This window comes from Moschus berezovskii, chromosome 8, assembly GCF_049115385.1.
Source record: "Moschus berezovskii isolate FMDL1 chromosome 8, NW_MosBer_1.0, whole genome shotgun sequence".
In the NCBI taxonomy this organism is placed as follows: Eukaryota; Metazoa; Chordata; class Mammalia; order Artiodactyla; family Moschidae; genus Moschus; species Moschus berezovskii.
The window spans coordinates 82503946-82528043 of NC_142467.1; the positions used below are offsets into that span (position 1 = coordinate 82503946).

General features: G+C 36.5%; 1 protein-coding gene across 4 annotated transcripts in view; it reads right to left on the minus strand.

Annotated features, from left to right (window-relative positions):
• Positions 1 to 2824: 2824 nt before the first annotated feature.
• CEP120 (centrosomal protein 120) overlaps positions 2825 to 24098 on the minus strand; it is an 88301-nt gene continuing 67027 nt past the window's right edge. For all 4 annotated transcript variants that reach the window (XM_055429287.2, XM_055429288.2, XM_055429289.2 and 1 more), the window contains 4 exons: positions 22955 to 23077; positions 17832 to 17930; positions 7347 to 7492; positions 2825 to 4574 (listed from right to left, as the gene is read on the minus strand). In XM_055429287.2, the coding sequence (XP_055285262.2) occupies positions 4340 to 4574; positions 7347 to 7492; positions 17832 to 17930; positions 22955 to 23077 (603 nt within the window). In that variant the 3' untranslated portion in view covers positions 2825 to 4339. The remainder of the gene's footprint in view (positions 4575 to 7346; positions 7493 to 17831; positions 17931 to 22954; positions 23078 to 24098) is intronic.

Consider the following 24098-nt stretch of genomic DNA (forward strand, 5'->3'; position numbering starts at 1 on the left):
CCTGTTCTCCCTGTACCTCAGTCATCGTTCATTTTTATGTCTATTTTGACTGGCAGACCATAAATGATTTGTTTCTTCATGTATTTCTTCATGAATGCAGCAACTCCTGAGTGCCTGCATGGGGCAGGCAAATGGCAGACAGACGTAACCTCTGTCTTCATGGACCTTATATTCTAGTTAACCATACTTCTCCTTATTCACACTCTAGAAATCACATGGGAAAGTGTGCAATTTTTCTCTTGAATTTTTAAATTTTTTATTGGGATATACCCAATTAACAATATTGTGATAGTTTCAGATGCACAGCACAGAGACTCAGCCATACATACTCATGTATCCATTTTCCCCCAAACACCCCTCCCATGCAGGCTGACATATAACACTGAGCAAAGTTCCATTTACTATACAGGAGGTCCATTTTAAATACAGCAGTGTACACATGACCATCCCAAACTCCCTAACTACCCCTTTCCCCCAGCAACCATAGTTCATCTGAGTTTCTTTCTGTTTTGTAAGTAAGTTCATTTGTGTCATTTCTTTTTGGATTCCACATGTGTGGGGTGTCATACAGTGTTTCTCCTCTGACTGACTTCACTCAACAGATACTCTCTAGGTCCATCCATATTGCTCTGAATGGCATTTCATTCCTTTTAATGGCGGAGAAGTACTCTATTGTATACATGTACCTATGTACTGCATCTTCTTCATCCATTCCACTGTCCATGGGCCTAATGTTGCTTCCATGTCTTGGCTATTGTAAACAGTGCTGCAATGAACATATGGGTGCATGGATCCTTTTGGATCATGTTTTTTCCTGGATATATGCCCAGGCGTGGGATTGAAGGGTCATACGGTAGCTCTACCTTCAGTTTTTAAAGAACCTCCATGCTGTTCTCCATAGTGGCTGTGCTAGTTTGGAAAGTGTGCGATTTTGATAGGGTGTCTGTGGCATCTCACATGCCTTGTATCAGTAATGCATTTCCAGCACCACAGGACTGATCAGAGGGGTCAGCGCAGAACATTATCTACCTTTCACTATTTCTGGTGACTGCTTTACAAAGGAATGGATAATAGCACAGCTAAGCTATAGTAACTGATTGACAAATGTTATACCCTTATTTGGGCCTTCTGTCACTTTTCACTGTCACACATTGGAGAAGGAAATGGCAACCCACTCCAGTGTTCTTGCCTGGAGAATCCCAGGGACGGCGGAGCCTGGTGGGCTTCCGTCTATGGGGTCACACAGAGTCGGACACGACTGAAGTGACTTAGCAGCAGCAGCAGCAGCAGCATCTATCTCTATTACTTAACATATATATATATATATATACACACACATAAAATACATTAAGCAGAGCAACTCTATATATACACACAGAGTCCCTTCGCTGCTATATAGCATTTTATCAGATGTTAAATGATAAGGAGATGCAGAAGGCCCAAATAAAGTTTTATATATATATATATATATATATGTATGTATGTATATATAAAATCACTGACTCAATGGACATGAGTTTGAGCAAACTCTGGGAGATAGTAAAGGACAGGGAAGCCTGGCATGCTGTAATTCATGGGGTCGCAAAGAATCGGACACGACTGAATGAACAACAACAAAAGTGCTATATACCACAGAAATTGGGCACACGAAAAATATTTCAGGGTTCCAATTTTAGTATCAAATTTAGAATTTCATTTAAATGAAATATCCAGAATAGGCAAGTCCGGAGAGACAGAAAGTAGATTAGTGGCTGCCAAGGGCTAGGGGGAGATGTAAAGGGGTAATGATTACTAATGAGCACGCTGCTTCTTTGGGGGAAGATGTTAGATAGTTAGTGATGACTGTGCAACCAGGTGAATATACTAAAAACCACTTAAGTGCATCAAAATGGTGAATCCTATGGTATGTGAATTCTATCAATAAAAACATCAGGTTAGGTATTCAGTCAAGCCAGACACAAGGGTAGCGAGAGGCCAAATTTTAAAAGTCCATACATAGCTACCAGAGGAGAGGACTCTTTTTTATAGACTGCAAGAACCAGATCAGGTGGTCCATTCTGAGGTGGCTAAGGACAAGCAGTATGGACTGAGGTGATCTGAGGATTCAGGCTGGGAAGTAACTGGACAGAGCAGTATGTGGATGAGAAAGTCATCTGGTCAGACTCACCTGCTGTACTCTTAAGCTGTTCATGCAGTGCCTTTATACATCCTTAAATCCTACCCAAAACTCCCACCGCTGCTGAAAGCAACAGGATCCCAGGTCTATATAGAAATCACTGGGTTACACCTGTAAAGGAACTCTTCCAACTTATACAGACATGGCACCACACGTACCTGGAAGATGTGATTCACCTCCCCTGCAGTATGTGCTGGCCTTAGGCATGGAAGCTAGGCTTTCTTCATGAAAAGGAATCACAAACATTTTAAAGGTAAATTTTGTTTCACAGGAAAGTATCTGGTGAAGCGTCTGCTATTACATCCAGTACTGAGGAAACTTCTTATTCACTCACCTACTCCTTTTCTCATTCATTTATCTGTCTACTGTGGTCATACTCAAATCCCAGGCACTGATGACAAGCTAGTAGAGCAGTCAGTACAAACACATTAAATATCACTGACAAATGAAACGTCTGTTGCTGAAGGACCACAAAAAGGTGTTAAAATGTCAGACTCTCCCAATCAATTTTAGAACATGTAAAGGTATCTGCAATGTAAACATTTAAAAACCAAAAATACAAAGTTAGTTACTTGATACAGGAAGTGACAACCACTAGCCCAATTTATTTAACAAAAAAGTAACAGACTGCTCAGAAACTCAAAGATGTATACAATTATGATTTTTATTTGATAAAATACATAGCCTAAAGATTAGAGAAGGCAAACCACACATCCATTTTAGAACTGTCCCTTTTGTTTCTTTAAATCTAAGGCCCCCTCTAGTGTTTGAAAACATCACATGCAGCACACAAGGCAGTTGAAGGCACAGTCACAATATTTCACCTGAGACCTTCCCAAACAAAAAGAATACTTGTTTTCATGTGGCACAAAAATTAATGAGAGAAAATGTTTAGCCATAATTAATATTTCACATTCTTTCTGTAATTCTCATATTCATTATTCTCTCATTCAGTAATTTCTTTATTTACTGTTCGGTTGTTTTTGGATTAACACTTGGTAATAAGGGAAAAAAAGAAAATATAAAGCATGGAGGGACCTTAATTTCCCAAACAAGAAATACACCTCCTTGAAAACAACAGAAAATAGCCTATTCTGCTTTTGTGGAAGTTATCAGTAAACAGTATATACTTCCTAAAGTATATACTTAAATTTATTATATTTGGGAATAAGAAATTTTAAACTACATCTATTGTAAAGCTGACCTAATCTGTGAATTTGCTAATTAAATCTTTTTAGTACCTGGTAAAAGGAAGTAGAAAGTGTTGCTCTGAGGGGAAATGTTTGCTCTGAACAATTTTACACAAAGGAATCCTTAAAAAATTTATACTGACATGGCACTATATCGATACAATGACTTAGTCTCATGTACTTCCGTAAAAGATTGATTAAAACTAGGGAAAATCAAAAATAGGTTTCCACTCTACCTTCTTAGCTGAAGCGTTTATGCGTCTGCTTTTATGTTTTATTAGAGAAGGTTTACGTTAACAACTAGTATTACTATTCCTGGACAATGAAATCTCTTTTCAACAAAACAATGCAGTCTTGAGCAGGAGACTGACAGAGAAGACTTATTAAGCTATTACTTCATATTCTTAAAAGTTTGAAAATTTAATAGCTATTGAAACAAGTTTAATCTGTATTAATTTTATTTTAAATAAACGACTAATTTGTCACTCAGTAGATCACATATGATTTCTCTGCAAATGTTTCAAGCTAAAAAAAGGTAATCTAAAATGAATTAAATAAAACTAGTTGGATTTTAAGTGGTATCAACTTTTAAGACATCACTTCAAATGAACAGCATTTTTAAAGTGCAACATATACTCTTTTGGCTCAACATAAAAAATTATATATAACTGGAAATTAGTATAATCATTTCTCTGAGAACAAATTTAGAGAAAAGCTGTTTTGAAAATTAGCCATGAAATGATACACACTGACGTCTTTAAAAAATGAGTATATAAAATGCAATTACAAATAAACAGGGTGGGAGAGGTAGCACACAGCAAATAAAACCAAATAAATACTATACAATAACGTACAAAATTCTGCTTATAAAAAATTGAAAACTGCATTTTAAAACAGCCGTTTTCCCTTCTTTTGAGGGCTTTGCAAGTAAAATTTAGACCTGGAGTCTGAGGCAAAGTTTTTCAAAATGTTACTAGTTACTGGCATTGTTTTTTGCCAAAACCTCTCTGATCTGTCGGTCGAGTTCACTTATTATTCGATCCTCATGATTATACACACCCGTCCTCATCAAAGTATCCCTTTCTTCTATTAGGCGAGTCAAGTAATCATCCAAACCTTCTTCCAATGCACTGCCATGGGGGCCATCCATTTTTCCACTTGCAATCTCTCTGGAATCTGGGTACTGTTTTTGTTCTTGTTGCCTTAACCTGAGAAGTCAAGAACACAGGCCACTCGAGCAGGCAACACTGTTTTGGTTTTTAGTTAATACCGCCACTTAAAAAAATGACTCAATGGTAAAATACATTTTCAGTAATATTTTCAGGAAGAAAACAAAAACCTACTTGGCTATCCAGAGTTAGCACACTTAGACAGTTTTAAAAACCAATACTTGCATAAAATACATGGAAACTGTAGAAATTTTGGGAATATGAAGGAAAAAAATCATTTTAACCAGAGATAAGCAATCTAAGTAATTTTCTATAACTCTTCTCAATTAAAAAATGCATGCATTTTAAATAGTTTTCTAAAAAGCAATTGAATATATGCAATTCTGTACAATTATCAATATATTTTCACTATTATTAATATAAAGAATATTTTCCTATATCATTATTATTGATATTTAGATTGCTATTAAGCCCTTGTTATTGTTTCTTGAACATAATTTTCTTCTAACTGTATCCCACAAATATTTACTCATACCAAAAGGTGCTAGGTTTGGGGGGGATACTGTGTCAAATCAAGAAGAAAAGTTTCTGTTATTATAGAGCTTATATAAATATTATTTGTAGAAAGTGATATTCTATAGATGTGAATGCTTGAATCTAGGGTGTGCACCTTTTAAGAGTTTGTATGGATAGCTTCAAGTTATGTTTATGATGATACCTAAAAGATGAAGAAAGGGGAGCAGGTGCCAGCCTGGGATCTGGGTATTTCCAATGGAATATTATCAATCACATTACCTTGAAAATGGGGAGTACACCTGGCATTACTATCACTTAGAAAGTATACTAAGTTAGTTTGGACATGGAGTAGGTTTTAATTTGATTTGGAATCTACAACTAAGATACAACTTTATACTTCTCTAAGTAACTAGCTACAAAAATATTTTAATTTGCAACTACTCCTGACTTTTGTGTTTATAAAGAAGATAAAAAACAGTTGAATCTAAGTCCCTGCTTCTAGATAGCCTTCACAGTAAGCAAGCCAATGAGAACCGGTTCTGAAATTACGTATGGTGCGGGGGAGAGGAAGAGCCAGGAAGAGTTCTGCCAGGCCCCAGAAAGGGTGAGGGATCAGTGGTAGCGCACAGTTTTGTTTGTTCATATGGCTCTTTGAAACCTGAACTGACTCCGAAGATCCATCACAGAAGAATAAGAAACTGAGGTGTACAGTCCAAACAAGAAACAAAATACCTCCATCTGTTCTAAGAAAGGAAATAAAAAACAGGGCCCTGTGCTTTGGGACTCGGGAGGAAATCAAGTGATTAACGGGACACTGGTAAAATGGAGCAATACATGGGGATGATTAATAATCAGATTCAATTTTGTGTGACCTACACATACGCCGGCACATGGCTATCTTCATTTAAACCACCAAAACAGTGCTGAGCGAAGAGTAGTGCCTTAATATGTATTTGCTAAACTGCCATATACAATAGCAAAATTTTGGAAGCAAGGGGCATCTTAAAATTAATTCATAACATCCTCCAGATCTGTGACACAGCTGACACCAAATAAGTATTTGCTGAATTAAGAGACTAACAGAGTGAACTGAGCCCTGTAGCATGTACTAAAGACCTTGACCTTTTTCCAACTGATATTTATACATTTTCTAAATGCATTTGTGTAATCCAGCTCCAAACCCACCGAATACAGTGACTGAGCTTCCCCAGTTTGTGGAGGGATCTATCACGGGGTCATCTGTCAAATGCATGTCCTATGTCCTGAACCGTGTCTTCCCCACATTCATATGTTGAATGAATACGATGCAACCCCAGTGTGATGGTGTCTGGTGATGGAGCCTTTGAAAGAGAATTAGGTTTAGATGAGATTGTGAGCCAGGGGCGGTCATGATGCAATTTGTGCCCTTCCTATAGGAGACATAGGAGAGCTAGTGAGGACAAGTGGTCAGGCAGCTGTCTAAAAGCTAGGAAGAGAGTCCTCACCAGAAACTGTGTTGGTGCTTTGATCTGGAATTTTTAGCCTCCTAAATTTCTGTTGTTTAAGCCAATCTATGGTATTTTGGTATGCCAGCCAAGCTAAGACAGTATGCTTCGCTGCAACAAAATATTAGTCTCTTGATAAACTTTAAAAGTCTTCCCCTACATTCTCCTCAAAAAAGACACTAGTTTGTTCTAATATTGCTTCCTAACCATTACTTTTCTAACACAAAATACTTAAAATAGTAACTAAGAGCACCATGGCACTACAGAGAAGCCCAGTGTTGCACAGTAGTTACAAATACAACCTCTGGCAACAGATCTGAACTCTGGCCCCCCGACTTACTAGCTGCGTGACCCTGGAAGGGGTGCTGAAATCTGTTTAAAACTCAGTTTCCTCATCTCCAAATGCTGATACACAGTAAGGGCAATAATTAAGAGCTAATCTATTATTTATATAAATAATGTAACAATATTTGAAATTTGTGATACTTTATATAATTAAATTCATTATCATGAATTACCTTGAAATAGTTGCAATAAACCTGAAATAGTCACACAGGAATAAAATTTAAAGTACTAACGCTATGGAAACAAAACAGCTACACAGAGCTATACTCACATCAAAAAAAAGTGTGGATGTAATGGTCTTTGGCAAAGACTTTCTATTCTATAACTTAGCTACATTTTAGAAATGATGTCCCTTATTCTTAGACTTGATGTTGTACTCTCCCTGGACCAATGAATAAATAAAAAGTTGTACTATTTAAACTTGAGTTTTTGTATGGAAAAGAAAGTAATTTTTTAGTCACTATACCTGTTCAGTTCATTTCTTATATCCAACAATTCTTGTCTCTCGGTTTTTACTGTATCTTTTTCCTCAGCGGCCAGGTAACGTAGTCTCATCTGTTCCAATTCTTCCTGCTGTTTTTTAAGACGAGCCATTTGACTTTCTTGTTCTCGCTTAAAAGAAACAAGCCAGATCTCTAATGTTAGGAATACATCTACTTATATGACTTTGATTTCTGATTATAACCCTCCTTGATTGTGCCCACGATACAGCCATACACTGCAGATTCTGGAGACACATATTATCTAGAAGTGTCCATGTTCTTTTTACAAACTTTTCCATGACTTCCCTTCCTGTTATAAGCCATAACCAGTCATGTTCCAATCAGTGCTTGAGGTTAGCTGAATATAAGATAACAGAAGTTAAGGGCAAGAAAGAGTCTGCTGTCAACACAGTAAGTTGCCACAAGAGCAATGGTAAGAGTAGCATCTAAGAAATGGCTTTATAAAGGAATGATAAAGTATACAAAGTAATTATATAAAATACAAATTATACAGAGTTACCAAGAAAAATTCAGTAACTGCCCCTGTACTAGTTAGTAATTCCACTCCTATCTATCTCAAGAAATAATATGCCTTTCCACTCTTCAGACTCACAAAAAAATCTATGCACGTAAAATTTCTTTTATATAAATGTGTAACATTCCACAGGATGGATATTCCATGATTTAGTCAACCACTCTCTCAGTAACAGACATTTTGGAATGCTGCAGTAAGACATCCTGTCATCTAACACAGTGATCTCATGAACCTTTCTACATCGTTACTATGAATGGGTACCGACTTTTTCTGCATTTTTGATAAGAGCATTTGATTTCTTCATTTTTTAAGGTGACAGTCAACGTCCCCTTTGTTTAATAAATTTATTGTGCTACTTACAAGCTTTATATGTATGTTCATGAGATTGACTGACCAATTAATAATATTATAACATCCTTGTCATATTTTATAATGAAGATAATGGTGGTCTCATTGTTTTTAAGTGAGAATTATTCTCTCTTCCTAGCTTCTGAAACAGTTTGTGCAATGCAACAGGAACAGCATTGAATCTGTAGCTTGCTTTGGGTAGTATAGTCATTTTCACAATGTGTTTCTTCCAATCCAAGACATGGTACATCTTTCCATCTGTTTGTGTCATCTTTGATTTCTTTCATGCTTTTACACTGATGAAAAGTACTCATAATTTTCAGAGTATAGGTCTTTTGCCTCCTTAAGTAGGTTTATTTCTAGGTATTTTATTCTTTCTGATGCAACGGTAAGTGGGACTGTTTCCCTAATTTCTTTCTCTTATCTTTCATTGTTAGTATATAGGAATGCAACAGATTTATGTGTATTAATTTTGTAGCCTGCGATTTTACCACATTCATTGATGAGTTCTAGTTGTTTGACTATTTTAATTTAAAAAAGAACCTCAGTAGAGTTCCCCAGTGGAAGGATGGCTATTTATAAACTAGGAAGTGGATCCTTTCCAGACAGAAAACCTGACTGTGTGTACACTTTGATCTCAGACTTCAGCCTCCAGAAATGTGAGAAACAAATTTCTGTTGTTTATAAGCCATCCAGTCTGTGCTGCTTTGTTACAGCAGCCCAAACAAACTGAGAGAGGGTCTGCAGTTACACAAAAGGTAACCAGTTCCATATACCTATCCTGTGTGTCACATGTTCTATGCTGCATTTTCTATCCTTTTTTGTTATCCAGTTTGGATACTTTTTATTGGTTTATCGTCAGTTCACATATCCGTGGTTCTGCTATTAATTCATCTACTGAATTTATAATTCCGTTGTAAAACTTTTCAGTTCCAGGATGTCTACATGACTAAAAAGGTTCCACTTCTCTAATACATTTCTCAATCATATCGCTTATTTTCTGGTAGTTAATTCTAACTTTCTGTCTGGTAATTCCAAAATCTATTGATTTCTACTGAGCAAAAAACAAAAAGACATTCCACATGCAAGTATTATAAACAAAAGATGTTCAAAGTCAATAATCAGGGAAATATATAAGTAAACCACAGAGTGAGGCCACTTCACACCCACCAAACTGGAAAATAATTTATACATCTGATAAAAGCCAAGTGTTCGACATGGTGTGAAGAATAACAATTACACACCCCTCCTGGGAAATGCAGGTTTGTACAACCACTTCAGAAAGTCACTTGGCAACATTTAGTGAAGCAGAAATGAGCAAACTCTACTACCCAGAAGTTCTACTTTTAGACAGAAACAGAAATGCTCACATGAAAAAAAATTTTCCATTGTTGTCTTCAGTTCAGTCGCTCAGTCGTGTCCTACTCTTTGCGACCCCATGAATCACAGCACGCCAGGCCTCCCTGTCCATCACCAACTCCCAGAGTTCACTCAAACTCACGCCCATCGAGTCGGTGATGCCATCCAGCCATCTCATCCTCTGTTGTCCCCATCTCCTCCTGCCCCCAAACCCTCCCAGCATCAAGGTCTTTTCCAATGAGTCAACTCTTCACATGGGGTGGCCAAAGTATAGGAGTTTCAGCCACAGCATCAGTCCTTCCAATGAACACCCAGGACTGATCTCCTTTAGGATGAAATGGTTGGATCTCCGTGCAGTCCAAGGGACTCTCAAGAGTCTTCTCCAACACCACAGTTCAAAAGCATCAATTCTTCGGTGCTCAGCTTTCTACACAGTCCAACTCTCACATCCATACATGACCACTGGAAAACCATACCCTTGACTAGATGGACCTTTGTTGGCAAAGTAATGTCTCTGCTTTTTTGTATGCTGTCTAGGTTGGTCATAACTTTCCTTCCAAGGAGTAAATGTCTTTTAATTTCATGGTTTCAATCACCATCTGCAGTGATTTTGGAGCCCAAAAAAATAAAGTCTGACCCTATTTCCCCATCTATTTCCCATGAAGTGATGGGACCAGATGCCATGATCTTAGTTTTCTGAATGTTGAGCTTTAAGCCAACTTTTTCACTTTCCTCTTTCACTTTCATCAAGAGGCTTTTTAGTTCCTCTTCACTTTCTGCCATAAGTGTGGTGTCATCTGCATATCTGAGGTTATTGATATTTCTCCTGGCAATCTTGATTCCAGCTTATGCTTCTTCCAGCCCAACGTTCCTCATGTTGTACTCTGCATATAAGTTAAATAAGCAGGGTGACAATATACAGCCTTGACGTACTCCTGTTCCTATTTGGAACCAGTCTGTTGTTCCATGTCCAGTTCTAACTGTTGCTTCCTGACCTGCATACAGGTTCCTCAAGAGGCAGGTCAGGTGGTCTGGTATTCCCATCTCTTTCAGAATTTTCCAGTTTATTGTGATCCACACAGTCAAAGGTTTTGGCATAGTCAATAAGGCAGAAATAGATGTTTTTCTGGAACTCTCTTGCTTTTTCCATGATCCAGCAGATGTTGGCAATTTGATCTCTGGTTCTTCTGCCTCTTCTAAATCCAGCTTGACCTCTAGAAGTTCATGGTTCACGTATTGCTGAAGCCTGGCTTGGAGAATTTTGAGCATGACTTTACTAGCGTGTGAGATGAGTTGAATTGTGTGGTAGTTTGAGCATTCCTTGGCATTGCCTTTCTTTGGGCTTGGAATGAAAACTGACTATATGTTTAAGTTGTGTGAACCAGTAAAAATAAAATCAGGCTGCTACATCGAAATAGTTAAAAATCACAAAAACCATTTTGAATCACACTAGGCAGTCACAGAATGATTCAGAGTATTTCCATCTATATAAAGTTTAAAGACATACAAAAGTAAATAGTATTATTTACCAATATTTTTAGTATCTTTATAATCTTATAAAAAAAAAAGCAAAGGAATAATAAATACCAAAGTCAGCAAAGCAGTTACCTGTGGAGAGGAAGCAGGTGAGAAAAGGCCCACAGAGCACAGATAATGCTGTTTCTTAAACTAGAAGCTGGGGGTGGAGGAGCATAAGAATCTTCGATTCCCTTTTTGGAACACATAACGTGTTTCATTTCAAAAGTAATTATTAAAAAAACAAAGGAAAAGAAATCCAGACAAAAAACACACTGGATTTTTATATCTGGCTGAAGAGGTGATAAGGTTACTAGCGACTTTTTTCTTGTATGTTATGCCGCAAAAAATTTGGACCTATTTTTTTTTTACAGTGAGCAGATATAATTGCAAATGGGGGGGGAAGGGAAGGTCAATGATTTAATTTTAGGTTACTTTGTAAAACTGTAACATTATAAAACTTGAAACACTTTAATTCTAAACCATAAGAAAAGCCTTTAAAGGCCCTGAATTTTTAATCCAGTGTACAGCATTAATCAACATCACACACGAACACACAAAAATTAGAGGTTCGAGGAAGAACTCCTCTGCTGCCAGGTGCTCCGGGTCAAAGGCTCCTCAATCAAGTGAGTATAATCTTTATTTTGCCTTGGCGGCCTATAAATCCAGAGAGGAGATGTAAACATACATACACTAGACTAAACAGCGGCTAAAACGTGGCCACTACTGACTCTCCCACTCACACATACCATGTAAGTCTGTGGGAAAAAACTTACAACTAAACTAAGGAACTCAAGTCAAGTTTTCTGAAAATAACCCAGAGCTGACAAGTCAGTAGGAGGGCCTGGATGGTTTCAAGACACAGTTTTTAACCAAGACTTGGACCTCCAACTGTTTTCTTAAACAAAGATTTACATCCCATCCTTGGCTAAATTACTTATAAATTAATCAAATTAATTACTCTGAGTGGATAAGCAGGAGGCTGGACAAGATAGTGCTGATGTCAGCCAATGAAGTCTGTGTTGTTTTAACTAAATATATCAGCTCAGTTTTAAACAGATCTACTGTGCACAAATATGGTAAGGGGCCCACATCCTACCCAAATCTTAGTTCTGTTTCCTGTCCTGAGAACAAACATACCTAGTTTTAATGTATCAGACATGATGAAAATGTTAAATTGCCCAGAACAACAAATTCATATCTCTTAATGATGATTCATTTGTTTTTAAAAAGTAGTAGCTATTATTCTTCCTCCATAACTATATTCTAATGTGTCAAGAAATGTTTTTAAGTAAATATAGTACTTAGGACACAGTAAAGTAACAATCTTAACTTAGAACTGGGGGGAAAAAAAAAGAAAGTAAATTACCCCTGAAGTATCTGAAAACTAGAACTCTTCAAAGTCAGTGTTATACATCATACCAAAGACAGCAAATCCAGAATGTACAGGCATCATTTCCTTATCTTCTAAGTTAGGACCCATTTCATGTTACACTTATTTATATTTTATAGCTGTTGCCTACCCAGTTACCCAAGAACAAAAAAGTTTACAACATGAAAAAACACAGGCTTTTATACTTATGAATCAGAAGAAAAGATTTTTTTTCCTAAATAACTGGAAGATTATGATTTTTTAAATTCACCAATTGACTATACGAGGTCACCTCTGAGTAATGGAAATCTCATGTTTAAACATTCTTTTGGCAATAGGCACCGAGCATTAGGTCTTATTTCCAAGCTTTACCAGCTGGGTTTTGTCATTAACATTTATTAACAATCTAAGATACGGCTTTCGCCGTCTAATCCGCACTACACAAATGTTTTGTACTGCCCTCCAGAGGAGTTTGCTGTGACAAATTACTGGCAGAGATTATAGCCCCGTGGCTATTCACCAGAGGCAATGTAAAATTAACATGGTACTAATCCAATTTAAACAAGAAGTTGCACAAACAATCCTCTGAACAAAAGCAGATAGAGGATTCCAATTTTATATTCAAACACAATGTGTTTTTAATAAAAAGTTTTAGGAAAAAAACTGAAGTAATTTTCACACATATAAATTGTGCCTATTTGATGAAGTAATTAATTTTAATCTTCCAAAAACAGTTAGTGGCAGAGCACAATTCACTATGGAAATCCCAAGGTCTATTACATTTTTAAAGTGCTGCATCTCTCAAATGTGGCCTGTAGAACATCAGCAATTCCTAGTGACCCTGAAATTAGTTTACCGTGTTGTTTCTAAAGCAGAAAGTCTGCGGGATAAGGAATAGAAGTGGTCTGCAATGAAGCTTACTGCACTCAAAGAACTTGAGACTATTTTCTTTCATGAAGCAGACGTCTGGAGTTGAATCAGTAATTTAACACTGTTCTCTCCTTAATTTCACTTGTAGAAACTTAAAAGACGCATCTGAACTTTTGTGATGTCTTCTGCTATTAGGTACAGATAGCTAAAATTACTATGCTAATGGTTTTTAGGCAAGAGGGTAGGAAAAACATAGGAAAAAAGGGTAAATAGAAAACAAGGAATTAAAGGAAAAACCCAGAAGATAGCAGAAGTATATGAGAATGCATATGTTAGAAGGAGGGGTTGCTTGGGTGGGAGCATTTTTAATTGAACCTTTTTTCAAGAGTCGGTTTCAGTTCATGAACTGGGGGGTTTATATTCAAAACAGTATTTTTTACATTTTAAAAACTACCTCAGACAATGTGAAAACAATATCATCCATCAATACACACATATGAACATAACTTAAATCAATTTACTTACTCATTATTCTTGCATAGGTATTTCTTAGTAAGAAACGTGACAATTATAATGAAATTATGCTCTGATAATTAATTCCTCATTTCTCCAGAAGAAACACCCTAATCAACAACTAACAGGTTTCCATCTTTTCATTACTGATTTTGGTAATGCCTTATAAGTATTTACCACTGCATTAGTCTCTTATCCTTCATAAGTTGCATAAACTTCTTCAGGGGTAGGCATTGTCTTCCACTGCTTTCCTACCTGCTCTTTATTTTTAAACTTAAAGTGACTTCATATCTAATACTGCTATTTTTACCAATTTCTAACTATTGTTTTTAAAATGATGAGCTCTAGTAGTTTTCTGGGAGCACCCTCAGGATTTTCTGTGTGTCATGTCAACTGCACACCGTGACAGTTTCGCTTCTTTTCCAATTTGGATTCCTTTTTCTAATACTGATATTAGAAACACTGGTTTTGAACCATTTCTCCTTTAGCTTTGAATGACAAAATGAGAACCCCACAGTCCTCCTGTTTGTCTAATACTTATTTTCTGTTAGTTTTGCTAACTTCATTTGCATTTCTTACAACCCTGCCATATTCCTGTTAAGTATCAGCCCTCCCAGCTGGTTTCCTGTGGAAGAGAACTGCCACCTCTTCTAGAACAGAGCATCCTCCACTCTTCAAGACACATCCTAGGCTCCTGCTCAGTACGTGCTAATGAAAGAATGAACAAATAAAACAACTCCAGATGTTTCTACAGACTTCATGGACTCTCATCTTTCTGCACCTGCTGACTGACACTACTGCATATCTGCACAATTAGCCCTTATGTAGGTTTTTCTCCCTTCTCTCAGTTTCTACAGAATATCTACCTTACAACTACCATCCAAAGTACTATTCTTACTCAAATTATATTGAACCCCACTTCCCTACAGCTATTATATATAGCAACATCTTATTTTCTAGACTTAAAAATTTTCAAATTTTTGTTGTTGCCATTATCTTTCAGCTGCTGCTGCTGCTGCTGCTGCTGCTGCTGCTGCTAAGTCACTTCAGTCGTGTCCGACTCTGTGTGACCCCATAGACGGAAGCCCACTAGGCTCCCCCATCCCTGGGATTCTCCAGGCAAGAACACTGGAGTGGTTTGCCATTTCCTTCAGCTAGTCAGTCACAAATCTTTCTTATATTTGTTCTGTTCATCAATATACGAAACTACCATCTCACTAGGTCCCCACCCACTGAAACCAAGAACACTACACAGTAGCATTATGGCTCATGTTCTTTTAACAAATTACCATTTATTGAGCATATACAAAGTACCAAATGCTAATAATGCTTTACAGACCACTCGGTAATTCTCAGACAACCTTAAGGAAAGATTTTTCATTGTACAAACAAGGGGACTAATCAGAGAAATCAAATTCCCTAAGTTGCAGAGTTATTAACAGCCGAGATTCAATTTGGCTCTCTTGACACCAAGGCCACGTATGCTGCCTCTGATAGAAGTTGTATTCTGTTATTTTTAATAGCCACTCTCATCACATTATTTCCTTGCTCCCAGTTCCATGGGGACTCTTCCCTATGGAACTAAAGGGAACTTCAATGTCTTGGCATCATGACTTTATATTAGCTTCTTCTCTTTCAAAGTCACTTTAATTTCTCATTTCCAGAGCTGGTCTATCTAACAGTCAACGATGGCATTTTCCTTGCTTATCACAGGACAAATCATTACTCCTTCTGCTTCAGTACTCAGGCAGAGATCCCTAATGTCTTCCAGGCTCACTCTGAAATACTTTCATATGTGGGGTCTATGGAATTAAGCCATAACACTGGAAAGGGGAAAGAGCGTGTCTATGCTCAGTTATATGATTCTATCCTCACTCTTACCATTCAGTATCTGTGTGATCATGTGCAACTTAACTTCTCTTTTTCTTTCATCTATAAATTGGAAATAGTACCTGCTATATAGGGGGGGTCTTGTTGTTCAGTCACTAAGTTTTGTCCTACTCTTTTGTGACCCCATGGACTGCAGCCTGCCAGCTCCTCTTATTCGTGGGATTTCCCACTGGAGTGGGTTGCCATTTCATTCTCCCGGTGATCTTCCTGACCCAGGGATTGAACCCACATCTCCTGCACTGGCAGGCAGGATTCTTTACCACTGAGCCACCAAGAAAGGCCATACAGGATCTTGTTTAGGATCAAATGAAAAGATATGAAGGGCTTAGCACAGTACCTGAGACTTATCAGCTTTCCTTCCTCCTTCTTAAACACAAGCATTCTAAGTTCTATCTAGCACATACTCAGTTATCATCTCGGCAAAGGATTCCTTCATCTGTCCTTAATCTCAAACATCCTCCAGATATCAGTCCATATTTCTGATTACTGAATTTCTTTCTGTAAAAATTAAAATGTTCAAATCTGCACGTCCTATCTCCTTCCCATGCTTCAATCAGCTTCTTATCTTAATAACCATAATTCCACTACTGGAAAACTCTCTTCCCAGACACTAAGGCTTGAACACTTGACATCATCTTTGACTTTCCACTCTGCATGCGATTAGGTATAGTGTCCTGTACAGAATCTACCAAAATCAAATCTTTTAAAATAACCTCTCTGTCACATTCTCACTGCTACCACTTAAGTTCTAGTCCTTATTTCCTGAAATGACCTTTAAAGTGGGACCTCCTCTGTTCTCCATGAAGTCTATGCTTTCTGACTTTTTGCCTCTTTACTATAATCATTCTATTCATTGTATTTACAACACTTCTCCCCCCGCCCAACAACTTCTCTAAACCACAAGCAATTCTCCAGAGGTCCATCTCAAATACCTCATCTTCTATGACACATTTTCTAAGTTCTATTAAATAAACGTACTTCCCCTCTTGAGTACTCTGTACGGTTCTTTTCAGAGCTCTTACTATTAGGCAGTAAATGTCATAGTTTTCTTCCCTATTACTAAATGGCAAGCTCCCTGAGACAAAGACCTATGTTTAACTTGTATCTATAAATCCAGGGCAGTGTCTTGAAAACAGGAGGCCCTGATACTATATATGATTATCCTTAGTCTTGTAAGCATTTATAAAACATATTCACTGTGTATGATATTATTTTATGCTTACAATCTCAATTCATCCACAAGCTATATCAAGGCAAACTGTGCTATTCTCAGGCAGTCTAGTAAATACTCTTCTATGACACTGGTATGCATTTAGAACAATACCATAAAACGTTTAATAACGTTTGGTGCTTTGGGAGACAAGTTAAAAAAAAATCTAAGAGACCCTATGTACCAAATTTCATTCAGAATTTAAATGGACACATTTAACAAAAGCAAAACTTAGACTAAACTAACCACTAATTTCAAAATGAAAATCTTGTTCATACTTTATTTGATCTTAATAATTTGTAGAAATTATACCCCAAATTAATTTCTCATAAAGCTAACAGCATTTGTCACCCAGTACCAGGAAGGGGAAAAAAAAAGTAACAAAGAATCCAGGAAAGTACTATCACTTTTAAATTCTTATAAAATTATGCAGAACTACCCTGTGATTCCTTTTCTTGATAAAGAAATTACTATGTCTTCCTAGGAGGTAACATTTAAAAATATGTTCTTAAAGTTCTCCCTCCAAAAGGCACTCCCAATAGAAGGAAATTAATACTAGGGAGAAAAGGATGGTAGTTTTATAAGTAGAAGAAATTATTCCCAGTTTTCTGTGGACTAGAGGATAGTTGCAATTAAGGAGAAAAAAAAAGACCTAGAAGTTTCAGTTTTCAATTAAGGAAAGGAAGATCTTATATATAATACATTAAAAAAAAAAAGGCCCTAATCTCAAATATAGAACTGGAGACTCAAATATGGACATCTGAACATAACAGATATTGCCACATGTGCAAACTTGTAAAGAATCAAGGGAAAATGACATAAAAAGAATAATCCATCATCAGCTATAAACTACATACCTGTTTAAGTCTGGCAAGTTCTTTCAAAGCTCGTCCCCACTGCTGCTTGTAATGCAGTTTAGACTTGGTTGCGGATTCCAACTTTCTTTCAAGTTCAACCTAACAGTGATTAAAATCATATCAAGTGAAACACTATACCACTGTGTACAATCACTGAAAGATAATATATACAAGGAGTCTGGCTTAAGAAAAGAGTTTATATAGTGTAACATACGACATCATCTAAAACTGTTATATAATTTACTATAAATATTATGGCACGTGAACATTTTCTTGTTTAAAATATAGTCGTATTTTTACTGCCTAACAGCCTATACTAAAAGGAACTGAATCAGTCTTAACCTCCAGACAGTTATTATAAATGTATTTAAAACATATAACAAAGATCATAGAGTAAAAAAACATTTTTTTTGGTTGTTTTTTTTTATAAAAAGCAGTTGTTAGCATTCCAATTTAGCTGACACTCTCAACCTTGAAACCAGATTACTCCTTTTGGAGACCTATCATTATGTGGAATTTTGTCTTACACTGAAGAAAGCTTGTAGAGATACTTTTATAACTCATTTTGGCAAAAATCACAGAATTCTGAGAACAGTGAACTGTTTTATCAGAAAGCAGTTTAGTAAGAGTACAAAGTCAAAAATATTTTAAGAATGTTCAACCCAAGTAAGAAAAATAATGCTCCTAAAAACACTCATCTAACTTTTATTTTCTATTTTTCATCAAATACATGAAGAGAAACATCAAGAGATTCAATTTTTAAAATACAGTTATTTATACTTGCAGCAGGCAATCTGTTGTGCATGAACTGAAGCCAACTTGGCTAGGTCTTGGAATGTACTCTCTCAAAGTTTCAAACCAAGTACCAAACAAATTCATGCAGCCAACAGACAGTTTTACTATTGAAGTGATAAGGTGATAATATGGCTGAATTACAGTAACATACTGTTTATCAATTCTGAATATCAATTCTAGTTCTTCCCATACACACAACTCCTAATGTTTTGCAGAAAAATAAAATCGAAGACACTATCCAAATATTCAAACTTCAGAAAACTCAGGAGGAAATAAAATGAAAGGAAAAGTAGATTGCCAAAACCCCTTCACAAAAGACCAGAACGTTCTCTGCAGTAATATATGACTTCACAGAGTCAAGGTTTTTGCTGCTCTACAAATCCCTAGAGCTTGGATTTAAATGTGTTGACATTTCACAACTAGACTCATACATCTTAAGCTGAATAATATTCGAGATTATCAAATATGATGTCTTCCACTTATGCCCCCAAAGATTTATTCCTATTACTTAACTGGATATATAACAACTGTCCAGTATAATTATGTAACAACTGGTAATTAAACAACTGGACATATGTCAGAGGAAAAGCAAAAATCTGTTTGTAACTGTGAGATACAAGAATAGTATTCAGTTATAAAAGTGATCATGTCCCTAGGTCTTGAAAAAGGTATAGTGTCCTGGACAAGCCCCAGGATGAGGGTTAGGACAACTAGAAAGATCGTTTGTACCAACTAAACTGACTCCATCAGAAAAAGCTGGGTAGGTTACATCTGTTTTGCCATGATTATCAAAATAATTCACATTTGCATTGTTATTCACACTAATTTAAAACACATATATAATCAAAACATATAATTTCTTTATTCTTAACCAACAACAAAAAAGTGATAGCTAACAAATCTGAGATGTAAACATCATTTTCCTAATTCATCCCAAACTATCAAATCAGTGATTCCTAACTTTTTTTAATGATACAAATGCCTCTGTGATTCTAATGTAATCAGTTCAGTCGCTCAGTCCTGTCCGACTCTTTTGCGACCCCATGAATCGCAGCACGCCAGGCCTCCCTGTCCATCACCAACTCCCGGAGTTCACTCAATCTCATGTACATCGAGTCAGTGATGCCATCCAGCCATCTCATCCTCTGTCATCCCCTTCTCCTCCTGCCCCCAATCTTTTCCAGCATCAGAGTCTTTTCCAGTGAGTCAACTCGTCACATGAGGTGGCCAAAATATTGGAGTTTCAGCTTTAGCATAAGTCCTTCCAATGAACACCCAGGATTGATTTCCTTTAGAATGGACTGGTTGGATCTCCCTGCAGTCCAAGGGACTCTCAAGAGTCTTCTCCAGCACCACAATTCAAAAGCATCAATTCTTCACCACTCAGCTTTCTTTATAGTCCAACTCTCATATCCATACATGACCACTGGAAAAACCATAGCCTTGACTAGACGGACCTTTGTTGGCAAAGTAACGTCTCTGCTTTTAAATATGCTATCGAGGTTGGTCATGACTTTCCTTCCAAGGAGTAAGCGTCTTTTACACACCCAATTCCCAGAAAAATGTACACTACCAAAGTTTTGACACAATTTCAGGACAATGAAAGACCTCGAGTTAAGAGCCCTTTTTGTGGGTAGATACAAGACTTGAGGAAACCTTTTTGGCACTTAAATTACAAGCCAAGTTACAGACTGAAAATAAAATTCAGCTCAGCACCTAGCATCAATTCAGGGCCTAGTGAAGACCAAGCAGACTTTCAGTGATTTTAATGTCCCTATTTCTAGCCTTGATCTATCCACAACTCCTAATTCTATACTGCTGGCATGGCATTGTCTTTGCCTTTAATCTTCTATTCTCCAGTTTCGATCTGTCATAAGAAACTACAGATTTCCCCTCTGAAATATTTTCCAGTTTTATTCTTTTGTATTCTTACTAACATTTCCTAAGTTGAGGCTCATCTTGTCTCCTCAGCCTTAAATGTATTCTATCCACAAATCCTGTAAGCCACTATTACATCAATTTACTCTCTACTGAAGAATCAAATACTCGCCTACTGGCAAGTATTGAACCTAAACTCCTTTGCCTAGGTGTTAAAGCACAAAAACACAATTTCCATCCTATTTGTTCAACTTTCTTGATGTTCAATATGAAATACCACCCACCAATTTTGTCCCCCTCCATCTCCTAGTCCAAGTTACTTCCTGAACCTGTCCATTCTTTTGCTTCATTGCTTACTTAAAACTTAAGGTTCAGCTCAAATTCTATCTCTACATGGAGATGCCTTAAAACTACTATATTCTGAACATCAAATGATTTCTTCTTTCTGAGTTGCAAACAGTTTCTATCACATTCCCTGGTGTTTAATTATATATAATCATTTAAGCCTCTATGGGTTATCTCCCCAATTAGGTTACAAACTCTTTAAACGTGAGGTCCCTTTCAAAAAGGTAACATACTTTTCCTCTTATTCTTTTCTTTTCTCTCATTTTCCCCTCTGTCTTAAGTTAGGGGTGGGCACACAATAGGAACTCACCAAATACACCAATTTACACCAACTCACCAAAATACACCAATTTTAGCTTCTATAGAACTTCTGTCTTCTTCTTTGTGCTCTACTAAATTATAATGCTTTCCCTATCTTATTTTCTAAAATCCAAATTATTTTTAAGCAATATAAAGTCATTTCCTAATTTAAAGCAAATCAAACTATTTTTTACTTCTTATAAAGGGAATCAAGAAGTGAATTTAGTAAAACTGTTAATGTTAACCTAAATCTTAATGTTAACTTATTTGTAGACCATTTCAGTGAAAAATGGGAATATTTGTGTTACACTGAAGAGATGAGTGAACAGAAAAGAAAAAGCTCTCAATCACCCATAACTAGAAGTTGCAGACTAAATCAGGGACTTCTTCACTTAAGTCTTCCTTTTTGTGCCTTTATGTCTTTACTACTTAAGAAATAAGATTCTGCCCTCTTCTGGCTCCAAAAACACTCACAAAGAATTTTCAAAAGAGCTGAGAAGTCTTGTTTTCAGTCAGTTCAGTTCAGTTCAGTCGCTCAGTCGTGTCCGACTCTCCGTGACCCCATGAATCACAGCACGCCAGGCCTCCCTGTCCATCACCAACTCCCGGAGTTCACTCAAACTCATGTCCACGGAGTCGGTGATGCCATCCAGCCATCTCATTCTCTGTCGTCCCCTTCTCCTCCCGCCCCCAACCTTTCCCAGCATCAGAGTCTTTTCCAGTGAGTCAGGTATTTAAAAACAGTAGATGACTTCATTAGGTCTGATATAAAGCCACTTCAATTACACATTTTTTTCCCCTCAACAAGTTCATGGTACTATTTATACTTGTAATATGTTTGGTGATTTCTGTTTTATTGGTAGAAATGCAGCTGGAAGAAGGAATTTTAAAAATCACTTACCATTTATTTCTGTGGTGGATATTATCTAATTTATATTCAGAAACAATGAATAAGATAATATTTCTGTTCCAATTTTGAGATATTTGGTCCTGAATTTCCCCAAGGTAAAAATGGAAGTACTTTTGACACCTACTTAATAGAGCTTGTGAGAATTTATGAGATATTGTCTGAATGCTTCAAAGACCTCTCGTAGGCCACAGAATTCATAATACAAAAACAGAAGTACTTTAAATACTTGGAATAATCAAAAAGGGTGGGAAATGTCCAGCTTGATTCAAATTCAAGGTCACTGGTAAAGAAATGAGGAGAAGGCTGAGAGCGAGGAGACTGTCTAGATATATAAGAAGCAGAACTTTGCAATTAAATAGATATGAGGTAAGAAGAGGAACCAAAAATAGCATGGCATTTGACAAGCTCCAGAAACATTTTAATGAATTCAGAAATGCTAGAAGAAATCAGTTAATACCCTTTTCCAACTCATATTTTTTAAACCACATTCTTATTCTTCTCTCCAAATTTTCTATATACACCCTTTTTGCCTCTTGAATAGTTATATCACGGACTAAATTTTATTTCTATGGTCCAACTATCCTCTCCTTTTTTAAAGCTTCAGTTTCTCCTTGCTGTTATAGCTTTCCTGACAGGTTTGTGAATTCCTTTAGTCCAAGAGTTCCTCAATTCTGCTGTTTTCAACCAATGACTCCAGTATAGGCTATAATTGATAAAAAAGCGATGAAATTCAAGTGACAGTGTCATGTGCATCAAATTCTTTGATGATCTGTATTATCTGATATCAGAATACTACAGTTAAAATGTTATTACACTGAATATGCAAGTATCATTTACTTATCTTATAAAATGATCATTAGGGCTAGTTAAGATGCCATAAACTTAACACAGGTACCTTTTCCAAAGTGAGAAGATTTATTTCAGACTGTAGTCGAATTTCTGGTTTGCTGCTTTGCTGATCTTTGAACTGATGGAACTCTTTTTCTAAAGTCTTATACTTATTTTCAGCATCATTGAGCTGTATTTAAAAAAAGATTATAGCCGTTTTAAAACAGAGGTATGCAAAGTGTAGTATTACAGAATTCAACCATTTTATCTTTAAGGCAAGTTAATATTTAGAAAATTTAGAAAATATATAAACTATAATAAGGAAAATTAATTGCTCTAGTAATCTTAAAAGTTCAGTAAGTCAACTGATTAATATACAAAAGCTTTTTAGGAGTATGAAATTTCTTACAAAACCAGTATCTTGAGAATACTGTTGTTAAATTTTAGGTGACAAACAGGAAAGTAATATTATAAAAATACTGGAAATAATTTTTAAAAATGTGTCATGAATGACTGAACTTTATAGGTATACCTGATTATTGATGAAAGTAATTTTAATGCAGTGTTTATTCTTATAATTTGATACTCTATGAATTTCATAATTCCAATATGATTACAACTTAAAGATTTGGCTCAGTCCCTTCATATTTATAGGTAACAAAACTGAGGGTCAGAGAACTGGATTACTGAGGCAGTGCCACAGAGCTAGTTAAGTGTCAGACATACGGACAGAACTCAGATATTTTCATCTCCTAGAATGATCCTCTAATGAAAGCAGACAATACTTCCTTAAATTAAAAAAAAAAAAAAAAAGACTGTCTTGACTAAACACTGTAATTTCCCTTAAAACAGTTTCAAAACTTTCAAGAAAAAAAGATAATAAAAGTGTTCTTTCAAAATCTGGGATTTTTTTTTTTTAATCAAATAGAAGTAAGCACAGGGATTCCCTGGTGGCTCAGACGGTAAAGAATCCATCTGCAATGCAGGAGACCCGGGTTTGATCCCTGGGTCAGGAAGATCCCCTGGAGAAGAAAATGGCAACCCACTCCAGTATTCTTGTCTGGGAAATTCGATGGACAGAGGAGCCTGGTGGGCTACAGTCCCTGGGGTCACAGAAAGTCAGACACGACTGAGTGACTAACACTTTCCCTTCCCTTTTAAGTACTGTTAAAGCTTTCCAAAAACATATCAATATGACTAGCCATCATTAG